Genomic DNA, 26,279 nt, shown 5'->3' on the forward strand with positions numbered 1-26,279 from the left:
AAGTAAAAGGTCTTAGTATTTCAGTTCTTTTTCTTTCTTCTCTCGATTTCTCTTTCAGGTCAGGTGTGCTAAATTCTACGTAGTGGCTGCATATGTATGGGGACAAAAGGAATGACAGATAATCTAATAGTGTCAGTGATTAAAATAACAAGTAGGAACTAGTGTCTGTTTCTGGATGAAGACTGCATTTCAAAACATGTGTTGGAAATGTTCATCGATATATGTTCAGTATCTGTATGTGTGAGAATTATTACAGAGCTCTTATACTAAGTCTTTTATTCAGTCTTAACAGATTGCTGATCCTATACTCAATGATTCTATGTGCTTCTGTAACGCCATCTTTATTATTTATTTTTCACATCCCCCACAATGTCTGGCAGATAGCAGGTGCTCAAAAAACAAGTATGGAATGTGTGATTGGATTGAAGTGATAAAATTCCCAAATTTCTTAAAAAATACTAATTTTAGGTGAAAGTTTAAATCACTTCTAACTTTCCATCCTGTCCCATCTCAGCTCTTACACATCCCTCCCTCCCCACTCCCCCACCTCTCATTGGTTTAACTCCTATACTCCGTGAAGCTCAGTTCAGATATTCCCTCCTCCAGAAGACATTAACCTACTGCACACCTACTAAAACCTCCACACTAGTCAGAAACCTCTCTTTTGCATTCCACACAAGCCCGTGTAATCTCCATCTCCCTCAACACCTCAGCAGATGGTGAGTTCCTTCAGGGCAACAACTTGTCATTCATCTTTGTGTCCCAGTAAAAAATAGCAATAACAGCTATTCCTTCTTAAGTGCTTACTAAGGATCAGGTACTGCGGTAAGCGTTTTACAGGCATTGTCTCTCCTGGCCCTCACTACAGCCCTAAGAGCTGGAGGTTCATTTTATAGATGAGGAAACTGAGACTCGGTCACCAGCTAGTAAGAGGCAGTCAGACCTTTGACCTCAAAGCCCGAGTTCTTAACCACTCTGTTCTGACACTAGTTAAGTTGTCAGGAAATATTTGTTGGATGCATGAACATTTTCCAAAGTCACTAGACAGTCATCATTGCTTCCTTCTCCTTTTTCTTTTACACTTTTTTTTTCCTTTTTGGTGGTGGGGGGCAGTTGAAGGGTGATTAAGAGATGAAATGGGGGAAACTAGAAAGGAGAAAAAGGAACTGAATAATTAGCCCCTGAATGAAACTATATATATATATATATATATATATATATACACACACACAGTATTAGATAATAGAAACATATTAAATACTAGATACACACAAACTTCGAATACTTAGGCAATATAAAAAAACATGGTTACTCAGCATGACCATCACACCTTGGCAGTAGATGGACATTTGCAGTAGATGTGTCATTTGTTACCCAAGTATTCAACAATTCCACCCACTTCTATATCACTTCAATCAACTCAATACCCTAGCACTCCATCCCATTCTCCCCATTCCATTTCACTCCCCTCTGCTTAATTTCACTCCACTCCATTCCATTCCATTTCACTCTCCAGTTCCACTCCATTTTGCTCCATTCCACTCTACACCTTTCTTTCCCTTTCCTTTCTACACACCTTTAGTAAGCATTAAGCATTATGTTCAGGTGCTGGAGCTACAAAGTTGAATAATTACAGTCCCTACCCTCCAAAAGCTCACATTCAGATTTTTCCTATCATCACCGATAACAGACCACTCCAACTCATGGCCCAACTACAGTAAGTCAATCCAAAATCCTCCCAAACCAGGAGCTAGCTGATAAAGAAAATAACTGACACACAAAGATTTTCTTTACACAAATCCAAGCGATTAAGTTGAACAATTTTATTCCTCTCTAATACTCTTCTAGGTGTTGAGGCAGAGTACCTTGCAAAATTACTTTTAAAGGACAGGGATTTTACCTCCCAAGTGACCCATTTTTACTTTTCAAAGTATTTAACTACAGCTGTTTATAACAGACTGTTATAAAGTAAATGCTCGCACTAAATCAAATGATGATCTAGCAGGGTTGCCTCACCTAAGGCATGAGAGTCATGGAAGACTGCGGTTTTAGAAACTGCCTTTAGAAAGAGCATAGCTTTTATACATTCAGCTTCCGAGGACATAGTTAAGGTTTTGCCTGAGCTTCAAGAAAAAAATGGAACATGAGATCTTTGGCTGCAGTCATTCTGGTGCTCCATCTGGGAGCTCATGTAAACTTTAGAGTGAACTTCACTTTAGAAAAATACTAAAAATCAAAACCCAAAAAACCCTACAGAGTAGTTGCCACAGCCCAAGGCTGCAAACCCAGCTCTAGGGCTGGACCACGTGGACTCTGTAACACGGTGCTGGGTCGGCCCCCGGGACTGGTATGCCGGCAACAGAGCTCTAGGGCTGGCTGTCCTTGACTCATTGCAGTGAGCCTGGCCATGTCTGGGAGCTTTCTGTGTCTTTGTTTCACAATGGTCCGACTTGGGCAAAGATGGGGAAATATTCTTTTTGCTAAAAGACAATGCTTTAGTGTTCAGGCAGATATGTTTCTATTGTAGTTTTTATTCAGCATGTTTCTTATTTGACACAGTTTTTTTTTGTACTAGTATCTGTCTCTATGTGTATATCTGTAGGTATACTGATAAAAATTAGTACATATATACTGATATCACTACATGTATACTGGTATGTATCAGTACATATATATATATATACACACACACACATCAGTACAGAAAAAATAGATATAAATTTTTTTTTTTTTTTGGCGGTACGCGGGCCTCTCACTGTTGTGGCCTCTCCTGCCGCGGAGCACAGGCTCCGGACGCGCAGGCTCAGCGGCCATGGCTCACGGGGCCCAGCAGCTCCGCGGCACGTGGGATCTTCCCGGACCGGGGCACGAACCGTGTCCCCTGCTTCGGCAGGCGGACTCTCAACCACTGCGCCACCAGGGAAGCCCTGACTCTATTTGTTTTGTGATCAATAATGAGGTATGTGTTCACTAGTCGGGAGTCATGTGCAATATTCATTTCTGCACAATGCAAAAGAAACCAGAGCACTAAAATGCATGTCATATGCATAGTGTTGGGCTTTTACTCTCTAAATTATTTGGATTGCTTATTAGGAAACAGCTAAATATTGCCAAATGAAACCTTAGCTTTTAAAATTTGTTTTAATTACACTGTTACTGTCTAAAATGATAGCCTAAAACCCTGAGTGGAAAGCAAAACTGAAGAGATGAACATCTGAAATGGAAACACTATGTGAACAGACTCTATGGCTGTGTCATTGCTGCTTCTCAGCCATTTATCTGTCCTCTTGCGGATGCTGATGTGAAATTGCTATGAGACTCAGCTTATCCTCCTCCATGTTCACAAATCCATTATAGTGATTGCTGAATCTTCCATTGCTTTGTGACTCTCTCCCCTCCCTTATAAGCATAAACGATTGTGAAATATATCCAGGGGGACCTGCAAGGGACTGATTTCAAATTCTATTTCCTGGTTTTAGGTTATCGTAAGCCTATGAACCCTGACGTCGGTTCAGAAATGTGGCCAACCTACAGGAGTGCAGTTATAATTCTCTTCAGCTTATAAAGGTGTAGCAATTTTAATTCTATCCCAAAGATTTTCTCATTACACAGAATGCATTCATGTACAATTAGCACCCAGGACACAGAGTGCCTGATCTCCCGCTTGAGTAGCAGTATTTCCAGCAAAGCAAAACTTTTCAACCAATGGGCTTTCTGAGACCTTACCAAACCACACTCCATCCCCTCCCCTCTCCCCTTACCTCTTCAGTGGTGCTGGAGAAGGGTTGAGTAGTCCAGGGAGCCCAAGATGTAGTTCCAGCCATCTGCAGATTGGGGTGTTGCCTCTGGCTGCTGTTTTGGCTGTAGTTTTCTGTAGTACTTCTGGTGAAGGTCTCTGTGGTATTACTAATAAGGTGTCCCGGGCTATATGGAAGTGCATTAAAAGTAGTGGGGATTTGGGGAGGAGTTGTGTTTCTAGTACTCCTTACTGAGACTTCTGCTCCCAGGCCAGCTGAGGTAAAGAAAGGACAGTTGCTAAAATTACCCTCATGTTTTAGGGATTCTTCACATAAAAGCAACTTTACTTAGAAAAAGACCGCTTTAACAATGGGCATGTAGATAGGCTTCAGTTATACGAAAAATAGAAGATACTTTGAGTATGACCATACTCATTTGCCCTGTCCATTTCACCCATCTATCAATTTTATCCATCTATCAATTTTACAGGGTGCAGGGAGAGTTGTGGAAACTGTGCTATCAGGGCTATAACTGTGCTATAAGCATACAAAGAGGCTCAAAATGGAAACGGTATTTTTTAACATTTAGCAAGATGTAAATATCAGCTGTTCTCTTAAATGTAAATAAAATAATCATTACCATTAAGCATCTTTTCCTTGAGATGTGGAGGGTTGTGCAGAGTACCCTGTATACAGTGTTGCCAAATTTTAGCAAATAAAAATATGTGATGCCCAGTTAAATTAGAATTTCACATGAATAACCAATAATTCAGTATATTTAATAACCTCCCCAATATACAACATTACATTATATTATATTGTATATTAGGAATATGCTTATGCAAAAAAATTGTCATTTATCTGAAATTCAAATGTAACTGAATGTTGTATATTTTATCTGGCAGCCCTACCTGCACATCTACCAGATCGAGGCTTTGATAAATGTTTAGACATTCTCCCTAGCTTCTGTTTGTTTTTATCTTCTTGAATCCTGTGCCAATATCACTTCCATTGTGCCTGGCAGACCAGATTCATTTATCCCTGGGGTGTCTTCTACAGGACAAACCCAACTGTACTATTAGCAATATGCCTTTACAACAAATTCCAAGAAGAAGTCTTAATTCTGCAGTCTTAATTGGGTTAGGTGTTAGAATGTCCTTTTACATAGATATTGATCTATTGTTGGGATGTAAACATTTCTGTATGTGGAGATTAGTATTTTGGTCATTTTGAGCTTTGGCCAATGCCAATCCCCTGAGTTGACAGGGGATTTCAATTTTAGCTGTGACAATTTTAGCTCTCAGACCCTCAAAAAAAAAAAAAAAGATTTAATGATGAGGTGAGGACAGAGACAAGCTTCCAAATACCTAGCATGTAATTATATGTCTTAGCATGTCAACCTATGATTACTCTTCTTCACTAAGGAGCAGTTGGTAAGTTCTCATCCTCAGAACTATTTTTTTTTTAGTCAGCTTACAGAATTAATTCAATGGATGAAACAAGACTTCCCCCAAATTCGGTAAATGATTAAAACACTCTTGAAATTTCTTCTGCAAATAACATAGCTTATCGCCATTGCGTGTAGCTTTGGAATATCTTGTGGAAAAATTTTTACTCTTCTGTAATTGTCTTTAATTAACCTTCTAAATGTATTTTTAAAACCCTCCAAACCAAACAAGTCCATTTTCCATTTTAGGCCACCACTTTTTTTCCAAAGAAAGGACCTACAGAATATTCAGGTCCGGTACCCCTTCACTTTGTGCCTATGTTTTTAACTTGTGCTATTTAAGAAGCAGGAAGGAAACTTTAGTCTTAACATTCGATTTCCAAATTTCATGAATTTCAAAGCAGTGATCTGCAAACTTTGCTAGGCATCACATCACCTTTGGGGCTTGTTAGACAACTGAGGCCTAACCGCCCTACCACCCTCCACCCCCGAAATTGTGATTTAGTAGTTCTGGTGTGGGAACCAGCGCCTGCATTTCTAATAAGTTTCTCAGGTGTAATATACATCCAAGTATATAATTTTATCCATATATACAATAAGAGGCAAAGCTGAATTCTAATCATTTCTTATGTGGACATTGAAGGATTGTAAAGTAGATGAGAGGAAAGAAAATCCATCATAGAAATATATAAGGTGATGAAAATAAGTTCATCTTTCCATTGCCTGAACTCTTTGTTGAAATGGGTGCTATGAAATTATACTAAAAATAGTAGATCTTTGGATGTTTTGGGTTCTATAATTCTTCTGATGTTCTTTGAAAAGGTATATACATTTTACAGTTCATGAAAGAACAAGATATATTTTGACAAATGCAAGGAAAAGTTCTTACACAATGGAACAATATGTTGAAGCTATTTTTAAAAAGCTTTATTGTACCATTGCCACTACATTGTTTCCACATTATACACAATTCCTCTTAAAACACAATTCAAAATAAGGCAGACCATCCTGGGTCCAATCTCAGAAGTTTTAGCACTTAATGTGTGAAAAATAAAGTTTAGCACTGATAGCTCACCTATAAGATGATTTGCAATGACTGCATCATATCAAGCCCATATTTCAAATACATTTCTTAAAAAAGCAATATGTATTTTAGTTTATTAATTCATCTATGATTGCCTCAGAAAAAATCAATAATAGAAATGGAATTTTTATATGATGATAATAAAGACAAAACACAATTTGTTAGTTTCCCTCTTTTAAATGATACAAAAAACTTTCGAGCATATTGAAAGAAATAACTTGAATAAAGCTCATTTTGGAGATAGAACATTTTAACTATATTGATACTTTCCATTCTGTAGGAAGACACCAAATGTAATGTGCCCTTTAAAAGTGGGAAAATAATCTGGAAAAGAGTTAGCAAATGAAACAGAAGATACCTTAGAAAAATGATGATTTGTGTATATATATCTATACATAAATATTTACATTTAATATATAAAATATTTTAAACAAGATTGGGATAGAATAAAGATAAAGTGAAAGGTCTGGGAATTATAATAGTCTAAATAATTATTAGAAATGGTAAAATGAATAATTAACATTTCAGAAAATGTAGCCAATGAAATAAAGGATACATTAAAAAATACACATGCCTAAAATTTGAAAAGGTGAGTAAGGAAGTGAAAAGTTGTTGAAAAGAGTACCAAAGATGGAGAATTTACAAACAACGGGAGACACAACAAATGAGAAGGCATACATAATCAGAGGTTAAATTTTTTTTTTTACAGACCTTAAAAAAGTTGCAAGATTAGAAAAAAGTAAAATTAATAAATGGAAATTGATACCAGGACATAGCATAGTAAAACATCAAAGCATAGCATAGTAAAAAAATTAGGTTAAAAAAAATAAATGAAAGCTTAGCCAATCAAAGAAATACTTTTCAAAAGCCAATTACTACTCAACTACTGTACTATGGGTTGCCTTATGAAGATGTGCCTGGTTTATCCTAATGCCCCGTTTTCTTTTGGGAAGGCACAAACACATACATTGGAAAAGGATAAGATGGTGGGGTAGAAGGATGGAGGGGGAAGAATGGCTTAAAAGTTCATGGCTACCAGGCTGTGGGAGAGACATGCTGAGCCAGAGGCTACTTAAACAGGGTCAGGGCAAGGGCAGATGGAAAGTGGGTGAATAACTTGGTGTGTCCAGGGCTGGCTTATCCATTAAGCACATTGGAACATTGCCTAGGGCCCATGATTTTAGGGCCCATGAAATGATTTAATTTCTTTGAAAATAATTTTTCATAAAGAACTTTCACGGTCGAAGAAAATGTTAAAATTTTTTTTCACATATCATGAAAGAATGAGAATGTTAGGACACATGAAAATCTATTAACTTATTTTATTTTTCCCAGTGGAGAAAGGGACCCATAAAGATATAAGAGCACATATGAAAGTCATTTGTGGCCCTGGTTACAGGGCCCTGATAAGTTCATTGATGTGTCACAGGTTGAAAATCGTTGGGGGACTCTGGATACTGTGTTAGATATTTTTTAATGATCGTATAAAGCATGTATTAATAATCATGACCAGATGATTTTCAATGATCATGTAAATAAATGGTTAATTGCAAGACCCATGTTGTTATTGATGCTAGGAGAAAAACTCTAAAATGGCTGTGACAGCCAATTTGGTCAAAGTAGAATCTGTATATACAAAAGACACTTTCGGTTTTGCTTTGTTCATTTCCCATCAAGCTCTCTGCATTTACAAGCACTCCAACAATCCCTAAAGGAAATAAGTTACTAAAACCCTGTCTCCCAAGAGCATACATGATTGTTTACCTATTACAATGCTTATTCCCTCACCTGTATGAATACAATTAAACAATTACTTTAACCAACAGGTGTATCAAGCCAGCCAACAGTATGATTTACTTCAGCAGTGAAATCTCTTTTAACGATTTTACTAACTCAGCTATATCAGGGATATTGAAAATATGTCTGCAAAAATTTGCCTGTCCTCAGATAAATATGAGAGCTGAATGAATGAATCTGTAGTAGATGCTGAATAAATGTTGACTGGTTGGCTGACATATACAATGTTTCTCTTCATACAATATGAAACATCTTAGTGAAAGTAACAATTTTAGACAACCATCCAGGTGTTTATACTTGTAGGGAGACTTGGCATTCCTTGGAATAGGTATCCATAGGCTAGATGGAATTTTGTACTCTTCATCCAGAAGACCTAGAACTACATGAGCATAGTCTACCTGCCAATAGATTTGTGCTGGTGCTGTGGAAACTTTTCAAGTTTAGAATGCTTTTATTTCCCTCTCCTAAGGATTATTTGCTTAGATATGCTTGCAGATCAGTAATATCCTTTGAGTAGATTTCTCTGTTACCCATATAAAAGAGGGGGCCAATGAATGAGTTATTTTCCAGATCATGTAGGTCCATAAAACTTCAATGATTCGGCCACTGTAACCTTTGTTGTCTGCTTGTGGTGTCAAGACTATTTCCGGTTGGAATAGATGCAACTGTAACTTTTGATTTAAAAATTCTTCTTAACTTGGGAAGAAGAGAAAAGCAACAGCCATGACTTCAATAGTGGCATAAAGTAGTCCTTAGCTTTCCTTTATTGTTCCCAATAATTCTGATATTCAGCACCTTTTAGAAATTGAAACATTTACTAATTTAGACAGCATTTATTGACCAAGGGAATGAAGATTATCTTTAAAGGAGATGAAGATTTCTAAGTTATGATCCCTGTTAACAGGTTTATAGCACAGTAATTTAGTTTTTCTAACTCTTTTCCTTTTGCATCTCCTGTATATACAAAAGACTTGGTCGTGGAAAAATGATCTTTTCAATTGAATTTCTAGTGAACTTTCCTAGAAATGTACAAGGACCCCCCAAACTGTAGACCAATATAATTTTTGCTTTAGCTTATAAGGTTTTTGCTATGCAGGAAGCCCTTTACTTAGGAGTGCTATGTTTTAAGAGCTTGTAAATTAGAGATTTGAGCCTCAGAATGCATTTTTACTACTAAAGTAATAATAATCCTTAAAAAAGTCAAATGTGTGATTATTTAAAATTGCTATACTGTTGAACAAAACACAATTTGGTTTTTCCTTATTGCATTATTGACCACTGCCTTGTGTGAATTTATAGAGACTGAGAAATTATACACAAAATATTTCTAAAAGTCATACTCTTAATACAGTGACTCTAAGGATGTAGCTATACAATATAACACCAAAATATAGGGAGGAAAAATTAGAATCTGTCAATCACTTGTTTTATTGACACCTTGCTAAAGGTAAGATGGTTTCCAGGTAACTGGATATCTGGCAACTGATTGACAAAAGAATATATGTGGAGAATGAAATTTTCTAATTTTTAGCCAGATGTGTTGGCATTTTGGAGGCAATGCTTTTTATTATTACTCTTACTCTTCAGAATAATAGCTATAAGCCTCTAATTTTTAAAAAATTGATCTTAAAAGTTTGATTTTTTATAAAAGAGTCTGTCTACCAGGTACACTTTTTTTTTTTTTTTTTTGTCCAGAATGAAGATGTGTAGTATATTCTTTAAGGGTAAACTTGAAATTCAGAGGGAATGGCAAAAATCTCAATCCATCTTTTCTTTAATTTGGTATTCTACTATGTACTGGTGATCCTGGTTCTACACAATCTATATATTCTTTTTAATTAGATTCCCATTAATTAGGTCCCATTAAATTCTATTTGTCCATTAAAAGCTTGTTTTAAGGGGTTTTATTTATTTATTTTTTAAGTCTTTATTGAATTTGTTACAATATTGCTTCTGTTTTATGTTTTGGTTTTTTGGCTGCAAGGCATGTGGGATCTTAGCTCCCCAACCAGGGATCGAACCTGCACCCCCTGCATTGGAAGGCAAAGTGTCAACTACTGGACCACCAGGGAAGTCCCAAGGGGTTTTAAAGAAATATAAATTATATGAAAAATTTTAAATACAGGTCAATTTTACATTCTTCTCCTAATAAAAAATCATTGCAGTAGCGCTGATTATTTGAGGAAATCTGACCCTACCTAGTATAGATCCTTCTCTCAAAAACCTTCACCTTAACTTTTGAATTGAATTTTAACCCACTTTGGAAGCCTATTCAATTCACCCTCCCTGTATAGAGGGACTCGAGTAAAGGAGAGGTAGAAGAAGAAAAAAGGTGTCTTATTGAGAATGAAGCATAGCTAAATTATGACAAAATCCAGTGGGCACTCAAAGGATTGTTTAAAAAATATCCAATTTAAGAATTATCTTTTAAATGAAAAAAAAAAAAAACCCCACAGTTGCTTAATGTGACACACTGGCAAGAATATATATTGGAGGGAGGGGTATTTTTTTTTTCCTACTTACACTCTATTGTAATTAATTATTTACCTATTTGCCTTCCCCATTATCCTAAGAAGCAAGACATATTTAGTGATTCTCAACTTTGGCTGCACATTAGAATCACCTTGGAAGCATTTAAAAATTATAATGCCTGAGTTAGTTGGCCTAGAGGATGAAGCCTGGATATTAATACTATTTCAAAGTTCCAATTGGGATTCTGATGTGAAGCTTGGGTTGAGAATCATTGGTGTAGAGTACTTCAGTTACTAGCATGAGCTCTGGCACCTAGTAGGTAATAGAGAAATATTACTTAGTACTTGAATGGCATCATGAATGTTTCCTCTATGAAACAAATATGAAATGTATGGTTCAGATTTTGACCTTCACAGGTATGCTTTTACTGAAGAACCTAATTTAAAAAGTCACATCCTATGGATTAACAACATGCATATTTGTACTGCTTAAGAGTATAGTATTTAGTTATCAACTCTTTAAGAAAGGATATTTGGAATCATTCATCACAAACATCTGCATGCAATTTAATTTTTCACAATGGACTCTCTAGAAAATCAGTGAGTGTTCATGCTATGGGTCAACCAATATTCTGTGTGGATTGAGAAGAAAAATGTGTCTGTTAGCTTATAACCATGTTAAGGCAAAAGTATACATTGTACATATGCATATTCAAATATAAGATTTTTTTAAACTAGAATCATGCAAATTTTAGCTCTGCTTTTTCTAGAAGTCCATTTTTTTTCCAACACACATTATCAGGCATTTTTGGATATGGAATGTTCAGTGGTTAACTGTAACTGATATATTGTATCTACTTTACTTTTGAAGTGAAGTCCATCACTGGGCATGTTTTGTATGAAGGTCAAAGGAGATAGTTTTTCCATGAATTATCTTCTATCTTAAATAACTCATATTTTTTCCATGAATTATCTTCTACCTTAAATAACCCATATCTACTGAATCCATAAGTGCTTTTAAAAAGTTCTAATGAAAGAATATTCTTCTAAATAAGGTTTGATTAGGATTTGGGGAGGAATCTCACTTCTTGTGTATAACCATACACCTTACAACTGAAATATTTACAATGTTTCTGTGTTGTTTAGGACAGGCCTAGTTAGATGAACTACAGGAAAGGAATTGTGTGAACTGGTGCTATATGCTGTATACTCTCTGATAAAGTTGAATTTTCTAATTAACTTTTACATGTTTTTTATCTTACTCTCATATCAGAAATTTTATAAGAACAGGGACTCTTCTTGTATTGTAGAAGAGCCCATGCATTTAATTGGCACCTAATTAGATGTTTGTCTAATTTTTGAAGTGAATGAATGACAGATAACTGTTCAAAGATCAGTGTGGTGAAAAAAACTCATATAAGCCTCAAAAATCAACACCTAATAAAAAGATTTAAAGGTACAGTGGATGTTGATCCCCAGATGAGGTGAATCAAAATTATTTGGGGAACTTTTAAAAAAATATCAAGTATCATGCCCAAATATAGATTTCTTGGAATCAAATCTTGGAGATGATCACAGAGGAAGAAATGATGGCAATGATTCCCTCTACTCCATCTCCCCACCAGATGATTCTGGATGTAGCCAATTGGGCAAGAGTCTGTGTAAGCATTTGGGAAGTACTATAAAATGGAACATGTACTGGTTGAAGACTCAAGAAACTTGGGTTCTAATCATACCTCTGCCACTTAATTATCTGGGACAAATCCCTTAACCTTGACAAATTTTAATCTTAATGAATGGCTTCATTTCTACAGAATTCCTCCAGTGACTTATACCTAATACGTAATAATTCTTTTATCCTTCATGACTTCCTAAAGCAAACCTCTAATAGAGGAGTAAATAAGCAATAAGATGATTCAATAAAATAGAAAATTAAGCCGTATCCACAAATAAAAATTCCTAGTCTAGGACTGAACTGTATGTTGTACCAAAAATGTATGCACGTGTATACAAGTTTTTATATGTGTCCATCAGCTAGGTTATATCCATCAATGATCAACAAATTAGAAAACTCTGTGGCTGCACATTGGTTCTTACCATTTCAAAATATGTTATCTCCAAAAAATATCTACCCTTAAACATTAGTACAAGAGATTGTCAAAAGCATAATTTATTATCTTCCCAGTCTTAGCAAGCACCATTATGATGTTGTAATAGTTCCTCATAATCAGAGAATAGAAGTGTTTAAATCAGCAAAAATATTAATTTCCTGATCATTGGTTTTAGTCATTGCATATACATATGTACGTAGAGCTACACACCCACATTTAGTAGTACTTAACCAAAGTGCTTAATGTCTGGAACAAAAGAGAAGCTCGGGAAATATTTGTTGAATTAACAAAAGAAGCAAGAAAAAAAGGAAGGAAGAATGAGAGATAGACAGAAAAAGCTGAGCTTATTTTAATGAAGATAATGAAGTTTTCCAAGTCAGTGGGTACCACGAGATCCATTTCCATTAGCTTATGAATCTTCCATAGGAATTTTGTTGGGGCATGTGGACTTCCCTTGAATGTGAGAAAACAAGACATTTAGCAGAAAAACTTTCAGAATCGATTCTGAAAGGAAGAGCTCACCTTTTTTAGAGCAGAGGCTTTCATTGACTGGTTTTCCCTCTTCGTTGACATCTATTTTCATCCAGCTGTGGAGGTACTTCCTGCCCTTCTTGACCACTACCCTGAAGCCTTGTTTCTTGAGAAAGAGAGAGGCATTTTTCACCTCAAGGAATCCTTCCGTCTCATAGCAAGTCCATCGAGGTGCCCGGGAGCAGGGGGCAAAGATGGCGGATCGGGAAGGGCCACCAGAAGAATCAGAGATGCCCAGGCACAGAGCAGATTTAACATGAAGGAGCTTTCCATCCTCAGTCCACATCCACTGCTGGTTCTGGCTGGTCCCATTGCACAAGTCCATGACCACTCTCTCATTTTTGAAAAGGCACTGTTGTTTCTGGACATGGACAATCTGAAACCCCTCTGGAAGATGAGAAGCTCATCAAGTACTACGTAGCAAATCATAAGGCCCACCAGGAAACAAAAACAACCCACCCGCAAATCAGCCAGGTCAAAATACGAGGTTTACTTATCTTTTGCAATTGCTATCATTTCAAGTGACTATTCCCAGATTCAACACGTGTGATTTAAAATCCCAAAGCAGACAATGTCAAAATGTCACACTTAGCTCCCTTTCTTTTCCTTTCACATGGCTTAGGGAAGAAAATACACCCCCACTGAAATAATGAAAGGAAGCTTGGAAAAGAAACAAAACCATCCAAAGAGTATGGTGCGATATTTTAGCCCAAATAATTAAATATGTTAAAGTTATAAAAAACCCAGTTCCTGTTTTAACCATTTCACTCCTTCCACCTCACCTCCATCCCCCACTCTAAAAAAGCAACCCTTTTTCCAAACCTTAAATTACTATTGCAATAAGTGTTAGTATACAAATGGACTAGTTTGAGCATATTTTTTAAAAATTGGATATATTTATCCACAAATAAAATTTCTCATTCCTCTTAGCACACCCTCCTAGCTAATAGCAACCAAATGAAAGTATTAATTATCACAAACTAATTTTTTTATAATCCTAGGGAGAAGCATTTCTCTATTTTGTGACAGTATCTACAGTCTTCCTTCAAATGCTAATAGATTAAAAAAATCACCTCTTCTCCATCTAAGGAAACTAAATACCCAATTGTTAAACATCAGGATTAAAAAATGAGATATTCAGGCTCAAAAACCATTTTCAAGGTGCTTTTACTTAATTTTCTCAGCTCGCCCATGAAAATATTCAGACGTTCCAAATAACAACTTCCAAATAAAACACACCACAGTTCCCCAACCCCTTTTAAATCATATTTCGTATATTTTCTTTCTTTAACACAAAGGAAACAAAACTAGAGCCTGACAGGGAAAAAGCATGGAGATGCCACAGACTGTTACATAATGATACATTCTTCCCCCCTCAGGGTTGCTTTACTCTCTGCTGTAAGGATGCCATTTCAGGAGCTGCCTGAGGCATTTGGAAGACACAAGAGAAGGCCATTTATTTTCTTTTGGAGAGAAATCTCAACTGTGTGGGCATGGCAGGCTCTTTTTATTCCCCCTCCTCATTGTCTTTGGCTAAACTGCCATGGAGACCCGGCTCCATTTCCGCCTTGTTTCAGACACTTTTCAAAGGACAGAGACTCCACTGCAGGCTGTTGGAGAAATGCCTCAGGAAACTGAGGCAGACCCACTCACCTGAGTTCCCGAAGATGAAGCAGGTAAGAATCGCCACGTAAAATTCAGCCTCCATTTTCCACTTAACGACTGTTCATGCTTCGCTTGGAGGAAAAAAAAAATCTCCCAGATAAGAGAAGCAAAGACTAGGAAGGAAATGTGCCTTCATGGTGGGGGGAAAAGTCAGTGACGAGCACTTCCTCCTATTGAATTGTTTGGGGGAAGTTTTACACCAGTTGTCCTTTTCTGTTTCCTTAGAAAGAAGGGATTATGATCGCCTCTCTTTTTTTATGTAGAAAATATTCCAGCCTTCAGGAGCAGAATAAAACTTGTAAGTTTTCTTCTACCATCCCTGTGGCACATGACTACTTAAGCTCAAGAAGGAAGAAAGGAATTGTAATCTTAGGTAACTGAATGTTCCTACATTACATCTCTTCAGGTGATGTGATTCTGCTGAACAAACAGAAATCGTGTAATTTATGAGAGTCTGCGACAAGTGATACAAAGACATAAACATGTACTGTTTGTATAGTGATAGCTGGGAGCCTATCGAGGAAAACCACATAATGATAGCACTTCTAGATCATTATCTCTCAAGTGTTGACAATACTACAGTTTGACATAGCCATCTCCACTGGGGAGAGGCAGACTAAAATTAAACCCATCCCACTATCGACTTCAGGCTTTCCCCAAAAGATAATGGTCTCTCTTCAAATAGGAAAAAAGAAGTCCATGCCTTACTCAACATTTAGTATTAAGAGTAGTTTATTGGCAGTAGGAAACAAAGTCAACATTAAATGCATTAGCTGCATTAAAAATTCATATTTGAGCAGAACATCTAGTGTTTGCTGAGTGTAGTTTTTTTTTTTTTAAGCTTTATTTGTCTCTTGAGGATTAAATCCTTTCAGAGATTTAAGGATATCCATGGCAGCATCCTTTTAAAGAACCTCTGGAAATGAGACAGGTTACATCATTCCCAAAGGCATCTGCCTTTTGCTGGGAGAGAGATTTCAGGTAGACAGCATATTCAAAAATTCTTTCTTAGTAAAAGAGAGACAAGTATTTAAAATTCTTAACACATCATAGTTGCTACAAATTTGTTTTTCCCTTTGAAAGTAAAATGACTCACAATGTAGAAATACAGTGGGTAGAATTCTGGAGCAGAAACCACCTCTATGCCCAATAGTAGAGAGTAAATACATATATACCCAATGACAATCATTGTGCTCTGTAATTGATTGGTACGAGGTACTGATAAATACACATTTAATAGATAATATTTTCAAGACACATTTCCATATAAAATAGTTACTGCTTCTGATTTTTTTTTTCAAAAACAAGGACTTATTTGTTAAAAATCCATTTTCAATCACAACTTTAGCGGCAAGATTCTGGTAACTGAGAAAGGAATTAGCACTTAAAACAGGAACAGTTTAACAGCTGACAGTCCATTCACAAGACAGAGTTTTTGCAAACATAAAAGCATCTAAACACACAATAATAATTTCTTCAGCAGCTCTTCAAGTCGTCATCTGATGACATAAATTTCATACATATATTCTGTGTGGCAGATAGTCAATACAGACAAAACAAAATCCTCCTTAGCTGTGTGAGAAATCAATCATACCTCCATCAGCAAAGGACCTTCAAAATAATTTCGGGGATGCTTACAAATGCATTCATATACACAAGAGGCTGGCAATCTTGAATATGTTGCCATCTTCCACAATCCATGCCCCAGCTTGGCTTCACATCTTCTCTTTGCTTCCACTGCAGGAAGCTCCTTCCAGAAGCCTCAAGTGGGTAATTGACTAATCACCTCTAGAGAGCGATGGTCTGGTAAGTCTTCAGAGAATCACTGGACAGTTTCTGCCGCAAGTCTGCTCTCGTACAGGCACAGAGCGTGATGCACAAATTCATACTGCTCACTGGTTTGGACCATTCCACCCCTGCAAGGAAGAGATAATATAATAATTTATTGCTAACGTCCCACAGTCTCAAGTAACTCAGCGACCACACCCAAACGCAGTGTTAGCCTAAAGACACACAGAACAGTTGGCCTGATGATTCTTTTGTTACCTCTCTTACCTACGTCCAGATGACCCAACTGGTGAATTTAATATGCTAATGTATATAAAGAGATTAACACAGTACCTAGTACACAGTAGGCATTTGATTAATTTTACCAACATATTGTCACTGGAGAGGCAGTACAGCCTCATGGTTAGGTACTTGGACTTTGGAACCAGACTGAGTTCAAATCCCTCCTATCCCAAATCTTCGTTGTGTGATCTTGGCCAAGTTCCTTAAAACCCTTTGTGTCTCAGTTTCCTCCTCTGTTAAAGTGGGAGAATAACAGCACCTATTTCATAGGATTGTTTTGAGGGTTAAATAAATTCATGTATCTGGAGTGTTAGTATTACTTCTCGGGTGCCTTATCATTCATTTTATACAGATTTATGCACTTGGATTAAAATTGATTGATGTAGGTTTACTAAACACAACTCAACTGTGAAATGTTGCTCTTTCTACGGAGTAAAAAAACTACCTTGGAATGGTTTATTTGAGTATGTTATGTGGAAGCAACCTTTGGGGGTGGTGTGCCGAGTATCTAAACACAATAGCAGATACTATGTATAAAATAGACAACCAATGAGAACATACTGTATAGCACGGGGAACTCTACTTAATGCACTGTGGTGACCTAACTGGGAAGGAAATCCAAAAACGAGGGGATGTATGTATACGTATAGCTGATTCACTTTGCTGTACAGTAGAAACTAACACAACATTGCAAAACAACTATATCCCAATAAAAATTAATGAAAAAACCCACAATAGCAGGTGGGTCCTTATATGAGTTGGAAAGAGAATTGGTTCTTGCTTTATTCCCTTTGTCATTTTCATTATCATCCCTAGATACCTGATGGTTTTTTTTTTTTTTTTTTTTTTTTTTGCGGTACGTGGGTCTCTCACTGTTGTGGCCTCTCCCGTTGCAGGGCACAGGCTCCAGACGCGCAGGCTCAGCGGCCAGGGATCACGGGCCCAGCCGCTCCGCGGCACGTGGGATCTTCCCGGACCGGGGCACGAACCCGTGTCCCCTGCATCGGCAGGCGGACTCTCAACCACTGCGCCACCAGGGAAGCCCAATACCTTATGTTTCAGCTTAGTAGAAGGTATCTGACTTCATGAGAAGTAATGATGCTTCTCGTTATACTTTTATACATAAAATAGCTATATGGCATTTTGTTTTTTTGATAACGGTTCTTTTACGTGGCAAAGCTACTGATAGTTGTGTAAATGTTACATATTTTTTCTGCTCACTGAATAACTACATCCCTATTAGTAACTATTTGAAGTCTTATCATCTTCATAACTCTACAACCAATGCTACAACCAATTTTAAACTTATGTTTTAGCTAGTTCTTCCTAGTGGCTGTTGTTACCATTCAAAATAATTATTTTGAGGCCTTTGAGCTCTTCAACTTAAAAAACAAAATATACTGCCTCATGTAGTGTGATTTCTAGTTAATGGTAATAACTAAAACTGGGCTTGTACCTATGTTTACTTGCCCACCTCTATAAACACAAGCTCACAAGATACTAAAGCAGTAAGATTTCACCCTTTTAAATTAAGCAGTGATATTAAGTTAGTAACACTTCACCCTTCAAGACAACACTAAATTGGTCGACATAATGCCCAAATGATGTATTTGGTAAGAAATAAAAAGGTAAATATACGTTTTTTGGTGACTGCAACTTACTGGCAGAAATATTTCATCGGTCCTCTTCCCTAGAACTGCACATTTTGTTGTACTAAAGGCAACTTTCTGGCCAAAGTGTTCCTTGATCCTAAGTTGACAACAGGAATGGCCAACTGAGGATGTGGTGACTTTTCCTCTTCTTAGCTGATGACATCTGGGCACACCTAAAAACAGCAGGTGTCCGGAATATGCTGGCTTTGACTGTGAAGCTTGGGAGATCCAGCCACGGTAAATATTGAGGCGGCTCCAGGGAGCTGAGAGGTGCCTCCCTTCCTCTGGCATCCTCACAGCTCATTAGTCCCCCTCCTTGAGCTGCAGATGGTATGTGGAGCCTTATATGTGCTCCATCTCACGGACTCTGGTCTGTGAACTTCTTCCCACCATTTACTTCACACTGAGGCAAGATTTTCCCCTGATTGTATGTTCTGGTGAACACTGGTATTTACATGTCCAACTGGTGAATGAATGAAGGCACAGTCTAGGTTTTAATTACCATTTTACCCCAGATAGGTTAGCAGTGTATTTTAATGCTTGGAGGATACTTACTATGACATTATGTTAACTAAGTCAATGTTGTTTCTGCCAGCGAAGTTGGAGAAGATGGGGAAATGAACTCATTAGTTGTAGGCTAGCAAAATTCTTGTGGGTCTCAAGGCTTAAGGAAGGTATAGGAAAAGTTAGGTTACTTCCCACTTGTTTTGAAAAATAAAAGGGAGAGCATTGACATCAGAGGGATACTCTGAGATCATGTATTCCAACTGCCAACAAAATGTTGTCTTTCCAAAAGGGAGCAGTCTACATGGTAGATGGTCAGCTAGTTTCTGCTGGAGTGCTCAGGCTTTGCCAAGGTTGGCAGGGAAACTTCTGAAGACATCAGAACGAATCTGCCCCTCTCTAACTTTCACCCGCCCCATTGGTCCAACTGAAATAACCCCAAAAAACCTTAAGGCTCCTCTTATAGTCACACAATAGTCTCTAAATGCTGGAAAACAACCATCAAAGTCCCGTAATCTTTTCTTCTCTAGACTAAACATCCTGTGGTCACTCAATATTTCTATGCAGGCTGGTTTCCCTGTCACTCACCAATCTAGTCTCCCCTTTCTACAGGCTGTTTTTATCAAATATGACCTTCTTAGAGTGTTGTGTCTACTCCCAATGAGATCCAGTCAGTGGGAATATTTTCCCCCTTGAACTCCACATTATAGACCAATGAGTTTGCATCTACAGGTGCACTGGGTGGAAAGATCCCACAGTGCCTACCTAGTGCCTGGTGCTTTGCAAGCATTTTAGGATAGTAAGTGAAGCTTTGGGTTAATGAAAAAGTCCACAGGATTTTTTTGAATGTGAAAATTACAGCTCTCTTCCATCCTGTACTTATGCTACTGAGTTTTTTCAAACTAAATGCAGAACTTTTTGTTTATTCCTATTAACTTCAACTTGTTGGTTTCAGCACAAAGTTCTTATTTACTGATATCACTATTTCTATCATTCAGTATATTAGCCTCTATTTCTCACCCCCAGATTGGTGTCTCCCAGATAGTTAACAAGCATGCCTTATGTCTTTTTTATCTGTCATTTATAAGGTAGTAGAGAAAGACAGGGCTAAGATAGGGTCTTTATTATAAGTAATTTGATATCGTGTGATATACTGTCTAATCCCATTCCAAAATTATGTCTAACTAGGTTTTAGATCCTTTAAGAGCAGGCATGATGTTATAGTCTTTGCATATTTGCAAAAGTGAAAAGCACTTACTAGTCCTAAGTAAACACCTGTCAAGTAAGTTACCCAGGCCATGCTGTCTCACGTTATACGAAAACATATAAACTCCAGACTAAAAGAAGGCAAGGGACATCCCAGAATGCATTAACTGGAGGCTGACTCAAAATCAGGAACTCATTACACTCATCTTTTAAAATATTAAATTTCCAATTGAATATATTAGTATGTAGAATTCTCTGTTGATCTTTGTAAGAACTTGCATTCTAGGATTACCCTGCAGATTTTATTCTGTTATGGGACAAATACAGTCTTCTTTAGGCTGGCCATAGTGAAAAATACTCAAGAAGCTAATATAGTGCCTATATACAAAATACATTTATGGAATAAATAAACAACGTGAGATTAATCATGAACCCTCAAGAGAGCCCTGTACTGATTCAGCCTCCAGGAGAGCTCTGACTTGGACTACAGGTACCTTTCAGGTCAGACAGGGCTCCATGGACTTGCTGAGGCCTGGATCTATAAGTTCCTAAGCAAGCTGGTCTTCGAAGGTAAGAAGCAGGGATGCTCTTTTTATTACTTTAAAAGGCATTATCCAACTCCCTTTTAAAGAGCAGGCACTAAATAATCTTTGACCTCCAACAGATCACAGTTTAAACTTGACCAAAGTTAAGATTTTAAAAGATTTCCATGGTGATCAAGATGCTGCTTCAGTGGAGAAAAGTTGTCATCAGTCGGGCAGCACGCTGACATCACCACCATTACCTAGTACATTATAATAAAGCATTGTCTTCTCATTGGAGAATCCTCTTTGGGCACAAATCTTTTCCCAGGGGGTATAATGCATTAAGCTACAATATCTACTGCCAAACAGCAATCAGATTATCAAAAAAGGGTGAGGTCATATAAAAGCAGGGCCAGGCAACCCAGTTAGCTGTGAGAGTCACTGTGAGTTTGAAAAGGCACTTAGAATGCCAAAGCATCACGTTCATTACCAGTAGGGACCAAAGTGTGTTAAGAGGTTAAAAGGCACCATACACTGTTGTCAAGACAAATCCTGTCACTACCACTTACTAGCTGCTTTACCTTTATTACATAATCTTTGCAGTGCTGTTCTCTTATCTGCAACATGATGAGGTATTCAAAGAGTACCTGCCTCATAGCACTGTTGTGAACTATAAATGGGACAGTCCATTTAAACTGTTTATTAGCACATAGCTAAGCACTTGCAGGTACCATAGTGCTAACTGTTTTTATTACTATTACTCTTTGGTGCTACCTGGTCAAACAGGACTAGTTGGAAGGCTCTGGGATGAGTCCTCTGAGGACCTTGTAGAACTAAGAGCACACCTGGCAGAGGACAGCTCTGCCATATTGCTCAGGTTGGGCAAGCCAAGATGGAAAGATCCCAATATGTTTCTAAATATTAACCAGCCTAGAAGCCACCTACAGTGGAGGTAGATGACCTAGTGGCAAGAAGTGGACTTGGAGTCTGACAGAGTCAAGTTTGAATCCTTGCTTTTGAACCTATCAGCTATAGGATTTTGAACAAATCATTTGTTCCTCCCAGCTGGGTTTTCCTGACCTATAAAATGACATCAGTGACAAACCTCATCAAGATTGTGAGGATTAAATGAGTCAGAGCCTATCAATGTCTAGCCAAAGGCTATTCACAGAATTCCCAGGAGCCCAGGGTTCTACAGTGGTGCCTCTAGTGGAGAAGGAGGGTGAGCCTTTAGGACTGGCTTCTATTCACAGTTTTGACCAGGGCAGCAGTTCTCCTTTTTACAGTTTTTCTTTCTCTCTTTCTTTCCTTCTTCCTTCCTTCCTTCCTTCTTTTCTTTTCTTTCTTTCTTTCTTTCCTTCCTTCCTTCCTTCCTTCCTTTCCTTCTTTCTTTTATTAATTATTGTTAATGGTTTTCCATATTGGTGTTTTGTAGAAGATTTTGTCTTCCCAATGTTTTGTTTCCTGTTGTTCACTAAAAAAAAGTTTAAAAACCACTGGCCTGGCAAACGGTGTTTACCTAATAAAGTTTCACTTTTTGCAAGGTTTAAATGAGATAATCCATAAAATGCTTAGCACAGTGGCATTTAGAGTACTAAATAAATGCCACGTGTTCTATTTCTTATTCTGTTGGTAAATGCTTAGTTAACATAAGCCCTTAGGGTGATCATGCATCTGGTTTGATTGGACAGTCCTAATTTACTCGGGACAGTCCTAATTTACTCCTGTAAATGGTGTAATTTTTTTTTTTTTTTTTTTTTTTTTGCGGTACATGGGCCTCTCACTGTTGTGGCCTCTCTTGTTGCAGAGCACAGGCTCCGGACGCGCAGGCTCAGTGGCCATGGCTCACAGGCCCAGCCGCTCCGCAGCATGTGGGATCTTCCCGGACCAGGGCACGAACCCGTGTCCCCTGCATCGGCAGGTGGACTCTCAACCACTGCGCCACCAGGGAAGCCCAATGGTGTAATTATTAATAAAGCCCCATTTCACTCTCAGAAGTGCCTGGGTTTGGATGACATATTATTTGTTCACCCTAATTCTGCCCCATTTCATGCTTTGGAAGAAAGTCACTTCTTTTACTGCAGAAATGGTGTTGGGTGCAAGGCTCTGATTTCTTTGTGGCCACAGAATATGACCAGTGTGTATGGCCAGGCCAGAGAGGATTCAGATATACTGCCCTTCCAGAAATGCCAGATAGCACATGTCACCTTAGCCCCGTCGGACAAAAAAATCAGTGTCTTCTCGGACGCTCTGCAGAAAAGCACATAGCTTTGTCAGCTGAGGGTAAACTCAGGTTAGAAGAGAAAAAACTATATATTTTTTCACCTTCGCTACTGGGAGGGTGTGTTGAAAAAACCCCCTCCAGATGCCCAGGAGAGAGATTTGGTTTTTAACATGTTAAAATTGTGACCTTTTGTGACTATTAACTCACACGTACAAAGAGCAACAAGCCTTTCCTGCTGCACCGCCCAGAGTGTATCCGGTCTAATCAGTAGACAGAAGAAATGCTGCAGCGGTGACTCACTTCTGGGCTAACAATGGAACTTACGCTCCTTGGCTTTTTATTATTTTTGAATCTGGAATTCTTTTGGTAAAGTTTGGTACAGTAAATTTAGAACAAAAGTTGTGGATGTTAATGTGCCTCATGGGTCTGATAGCTTGGGCATGAGTCAAACAAGGCTAACGTCTGGGGCTGAACTTGGGGTGTCTCAGACAGACATCTTCCCTGTGTCTATATACCATGTCATTTCAAGGACGAAGAACTTAAACATTTTGATTGTTTCTGACCAGGTGTTTTGAATATAGATACTTTTTTCTACAAAGTATTTGTAGGGCATAAAAGCCAACACAAGTCAAATGATAATTCAATGCACTAAGCATACCTTGAGTTCCATTTTTTTTTTTTTCCTGAAAACTAGCCAATCTTCTTCTGAACACCCAGGTTAACATTCAATTGACTCCTAGCTGAGAAGAAGGAAAAGGTCGTCCTGACAACCACTTGGAAGATTCGGTTGGCATTATCTGTTTTACGAGAGGACGTCTTGTTATGGTCTCAAGAACTGTGATGTCAAGTAAATCCAAACCAATTTCTAAGCTTTACCTTCAAGTGTTCTGAAAATAAGTAAACCAAAATGTTCAATCCCTGATCTTCAAATGAGATCGTTGAAATTCACTAATTAAGGGAATCTCTGGGATTAGTTGGGATTGCAGAAGGATATGGCTAAATGTAAGACAAAGGTTGGTAAAAATTATACCAAGAGGTGAAAATTTTAGCTTTGGAATTATTTTAACCTAGTTTTGCTAATATGGACACATATTAGCCTAGGAAACTGGGGGTATATGTATTCCTCTTCTTAGGTTGTTATAGTTAAAAAAACTCGTCAAACTAAAGTGATTAATCAGAACATTTAAACAATGATATGACGCACACTGGAAGCATTTTTCTATCCTGTCTGGGAAGCCACAAGTAAGGTCTTTGGATGTCATTCCAATTTAAGGCCTCCAAGGTAAGGATGTACAAAGACAACTGCAGATTTCACTACTGACTCTCAAAAGGGTGGATTAGACAGATTGTTTCCTGTTTCTGGGGAAGGAAAAAAAAGAGGGAAAGAGGAGAAAAAAAAAGGCTTTGGGATCACAAATTATTTTATGTGTTTCACGTCCCAAATTCTGTTTTCAAGTTCTTCCAGAGTTCAGAGGTGTCGAGTGGGATGAAAAGAAATACAGTGAGGAAAAGATTGCCTGAGGTCAACCTACAATGGAACACATTCTTTGCCTCCCTGCCTAGACGTCTTCTGGTGTCCCCACCTTGCTCCTTAGTCATTCTCCATATGCATGTGAGGCAGTCTCTGAGTATCCTGGGCCATTTTATTATTATGCATTATTATTATTACTTTTAAAGGGACAAGTGCATCTCTCAGACTCAATGTGTAAATGACCTTCATCACTATCTCACACCATGAAAACAATATACACAAGCCTAAATGAATCTCTTGTAGCAGGCTCTAAATATGATGAAAGTGTTGGTTTAGCTTTAATAGCAACTGGAATTCTTAATTAGGTGGTATCGTCACAATAATTTAGTGAGATTTAAGATGAGAAGATTTAAGCAAGCCATGGAAGGGCTAAATAATAAAACAGGACTCATTTATAAGCATTATGGGATTCAAAGTATAACCATCAGGCTGGGGTCCACGAAATATTCCACTCTTGAAAAGGGGTCCTCAGACCAGATGAGGTTGGAGGCTTCTGATATGCACCACTTCTCTTTCTCCATATGTAGACACAGAGGCTTAGAGTGACAAGTGGTCACACTGGAAATTAGGGTCAGAGCCAGGATTAGCACCAACATCCTCGACATCTGGTCCAGGAATCTCTGGCACCTCTTTCTCTAGTGGCTGCCTGCTCCCCACTCCCACCAGCCAGTGCTCTGTCCCAATTGCCTGCTACTACCTTCGTCTTTTAATTAAAAATGAATATCATGGCAATGAAGGAATGATCCATGAACACACTGCTAAATAAAACACCTGTGGGTGCCCTGCACTGAATCTGAACTCCTATTTGGAAAAAATAAATCCCATTTTAGTTCAAAATATGCTCAAAAGTATTATTAATAGGAGAATCACAGACTCATGAATCTGCAGTGAGAACTGTAGTATCTATTAATAGAAGTTGCCTGAAAGCCAATAAAAATAATGTCTTGCCAGAGAGTGAGGAATCCACTAAATGGTTCTGTCATTGTTGTTACACTGGAAACATCCATTCAGCATAACACACTCATCTCTAAACCAGACCATCTGAATTTATTGCTAAAATGCAGACTTGTGATCTGAGTACAAATTGCCCGTTTATGTTATGTTGAATAACAATGATCGAGCATTGTAATGTTTTCTTTCTTTCTTTCTTCCTTCTTTCTTTCTCTCTCTCTCTCTTTTTTTTTTTTTGATAAGGTCTTTGATCCTACTCAATGCTCGAACTGTTAATTTATCAATCATGGAAGCCATTTCCAGTACCAAAACCACTTTCTTTTTCTTTGCTGTGAGCCAGGCTCTGGACTTCTCAGAGGAGGCACATAAAAGTGGTGGGGGGTAAACTATAAAAAAGATGCAATGTGCAGCCTTGGATCACTGGTGGGCAGAGGCCATTGCTAAGGAGGGTATGGGAGGATAGGAAAAATTCTATGGAGCTGGACCCTGCAGAGTACAAAATATTAGCCCTCTGATATATTGGCTCTGTCTTTTGTAGCCCTTATTATGCTCAGCTGGATGCTTCCAATTAGTCCCACCCTTTCCTTTCCCCTTTTTAATGGTCTCCACCCAGGCTCAAATTCCTATGCCATCTCTAGTCTTCTCTTCGCCACCAAACTTCTTGAAAGGATAGCTTATATTTATTATTTTACAACTTCTTTCCCTCCCTTTTAGATAGTGTCTGAGGAAAGTTTTGTGTGGTCAAGTAAATGTGAAAGAGTCCTTCAAGGAAGT

The 26,279-nt window shown here is 37.9% G+C and overlaps 2 protein-coding genes across 3 annotated transcripts in view; both read right to left on the reverse strand.

Moving 5' to 3' along the window:
- PTPRB (protein tyrosine phosphatase receptor type B) overlaps positions 1–14,983 on the reverse strand; it is a 113,407-nt gene extending 98,424 nt beyond the window's left edge. For both annotated transcript variants that reach the window (XM_033409536.2, XM_004281887.4), the window contains exons 1-3: positions 14,832–14,983; positions 13,170–13,565; positions 3,762–4,012 (exon numbers count right to left, since the gene is read on the reverse strand). In XM_033409536.2, coding sequence (XP_033265427.1) covers positions 3,762–4,012; positions 13,170–13,565; positions 14,832–14,886 — 702 coding nt within the window. In that variant the 5' untranslated portion in view covers positions 14,887–14,983. The remainder of the gene's footprint in view (positions 1–3,761; positions 4,013–13,169; positions 13,566–14,831) is intronic.
- A 573-nt stretch (positions 14,984–15,556) lies between these two features.
- The window catches only part of PTPRR (protein tyrosine phosphatase receptor type R), a 274,441-nt gene continuing 263,718 nt past the window's right edge, over positions 15,557–26,279 (reverse strand). Inside the window, exon 17 of the mRNA XM_004281891.3 lies at positions 15,557–16,759. Coding sequence (XP_004281939.1) covers positions 16,666–16,759 — 94 coding nt within the window. The 3' untranslated portion in view covers positions 15,557–16,665. The remainder of the gene's footprint in view (positions 16,760–26,279) is intronic.

This window comes from Orcinus orca, chromosome 11, assembly GCF_937001465.1.
Source record: "Orcinus orca chromosome 11, mOrcOrc1.1, whole genome shotgun sequence".
NCBI lineage: Eukaryota > Metazoa > Chordata > Mammalia > Artiodactyla > Delphinidae > Orcinus > Orcinus orca.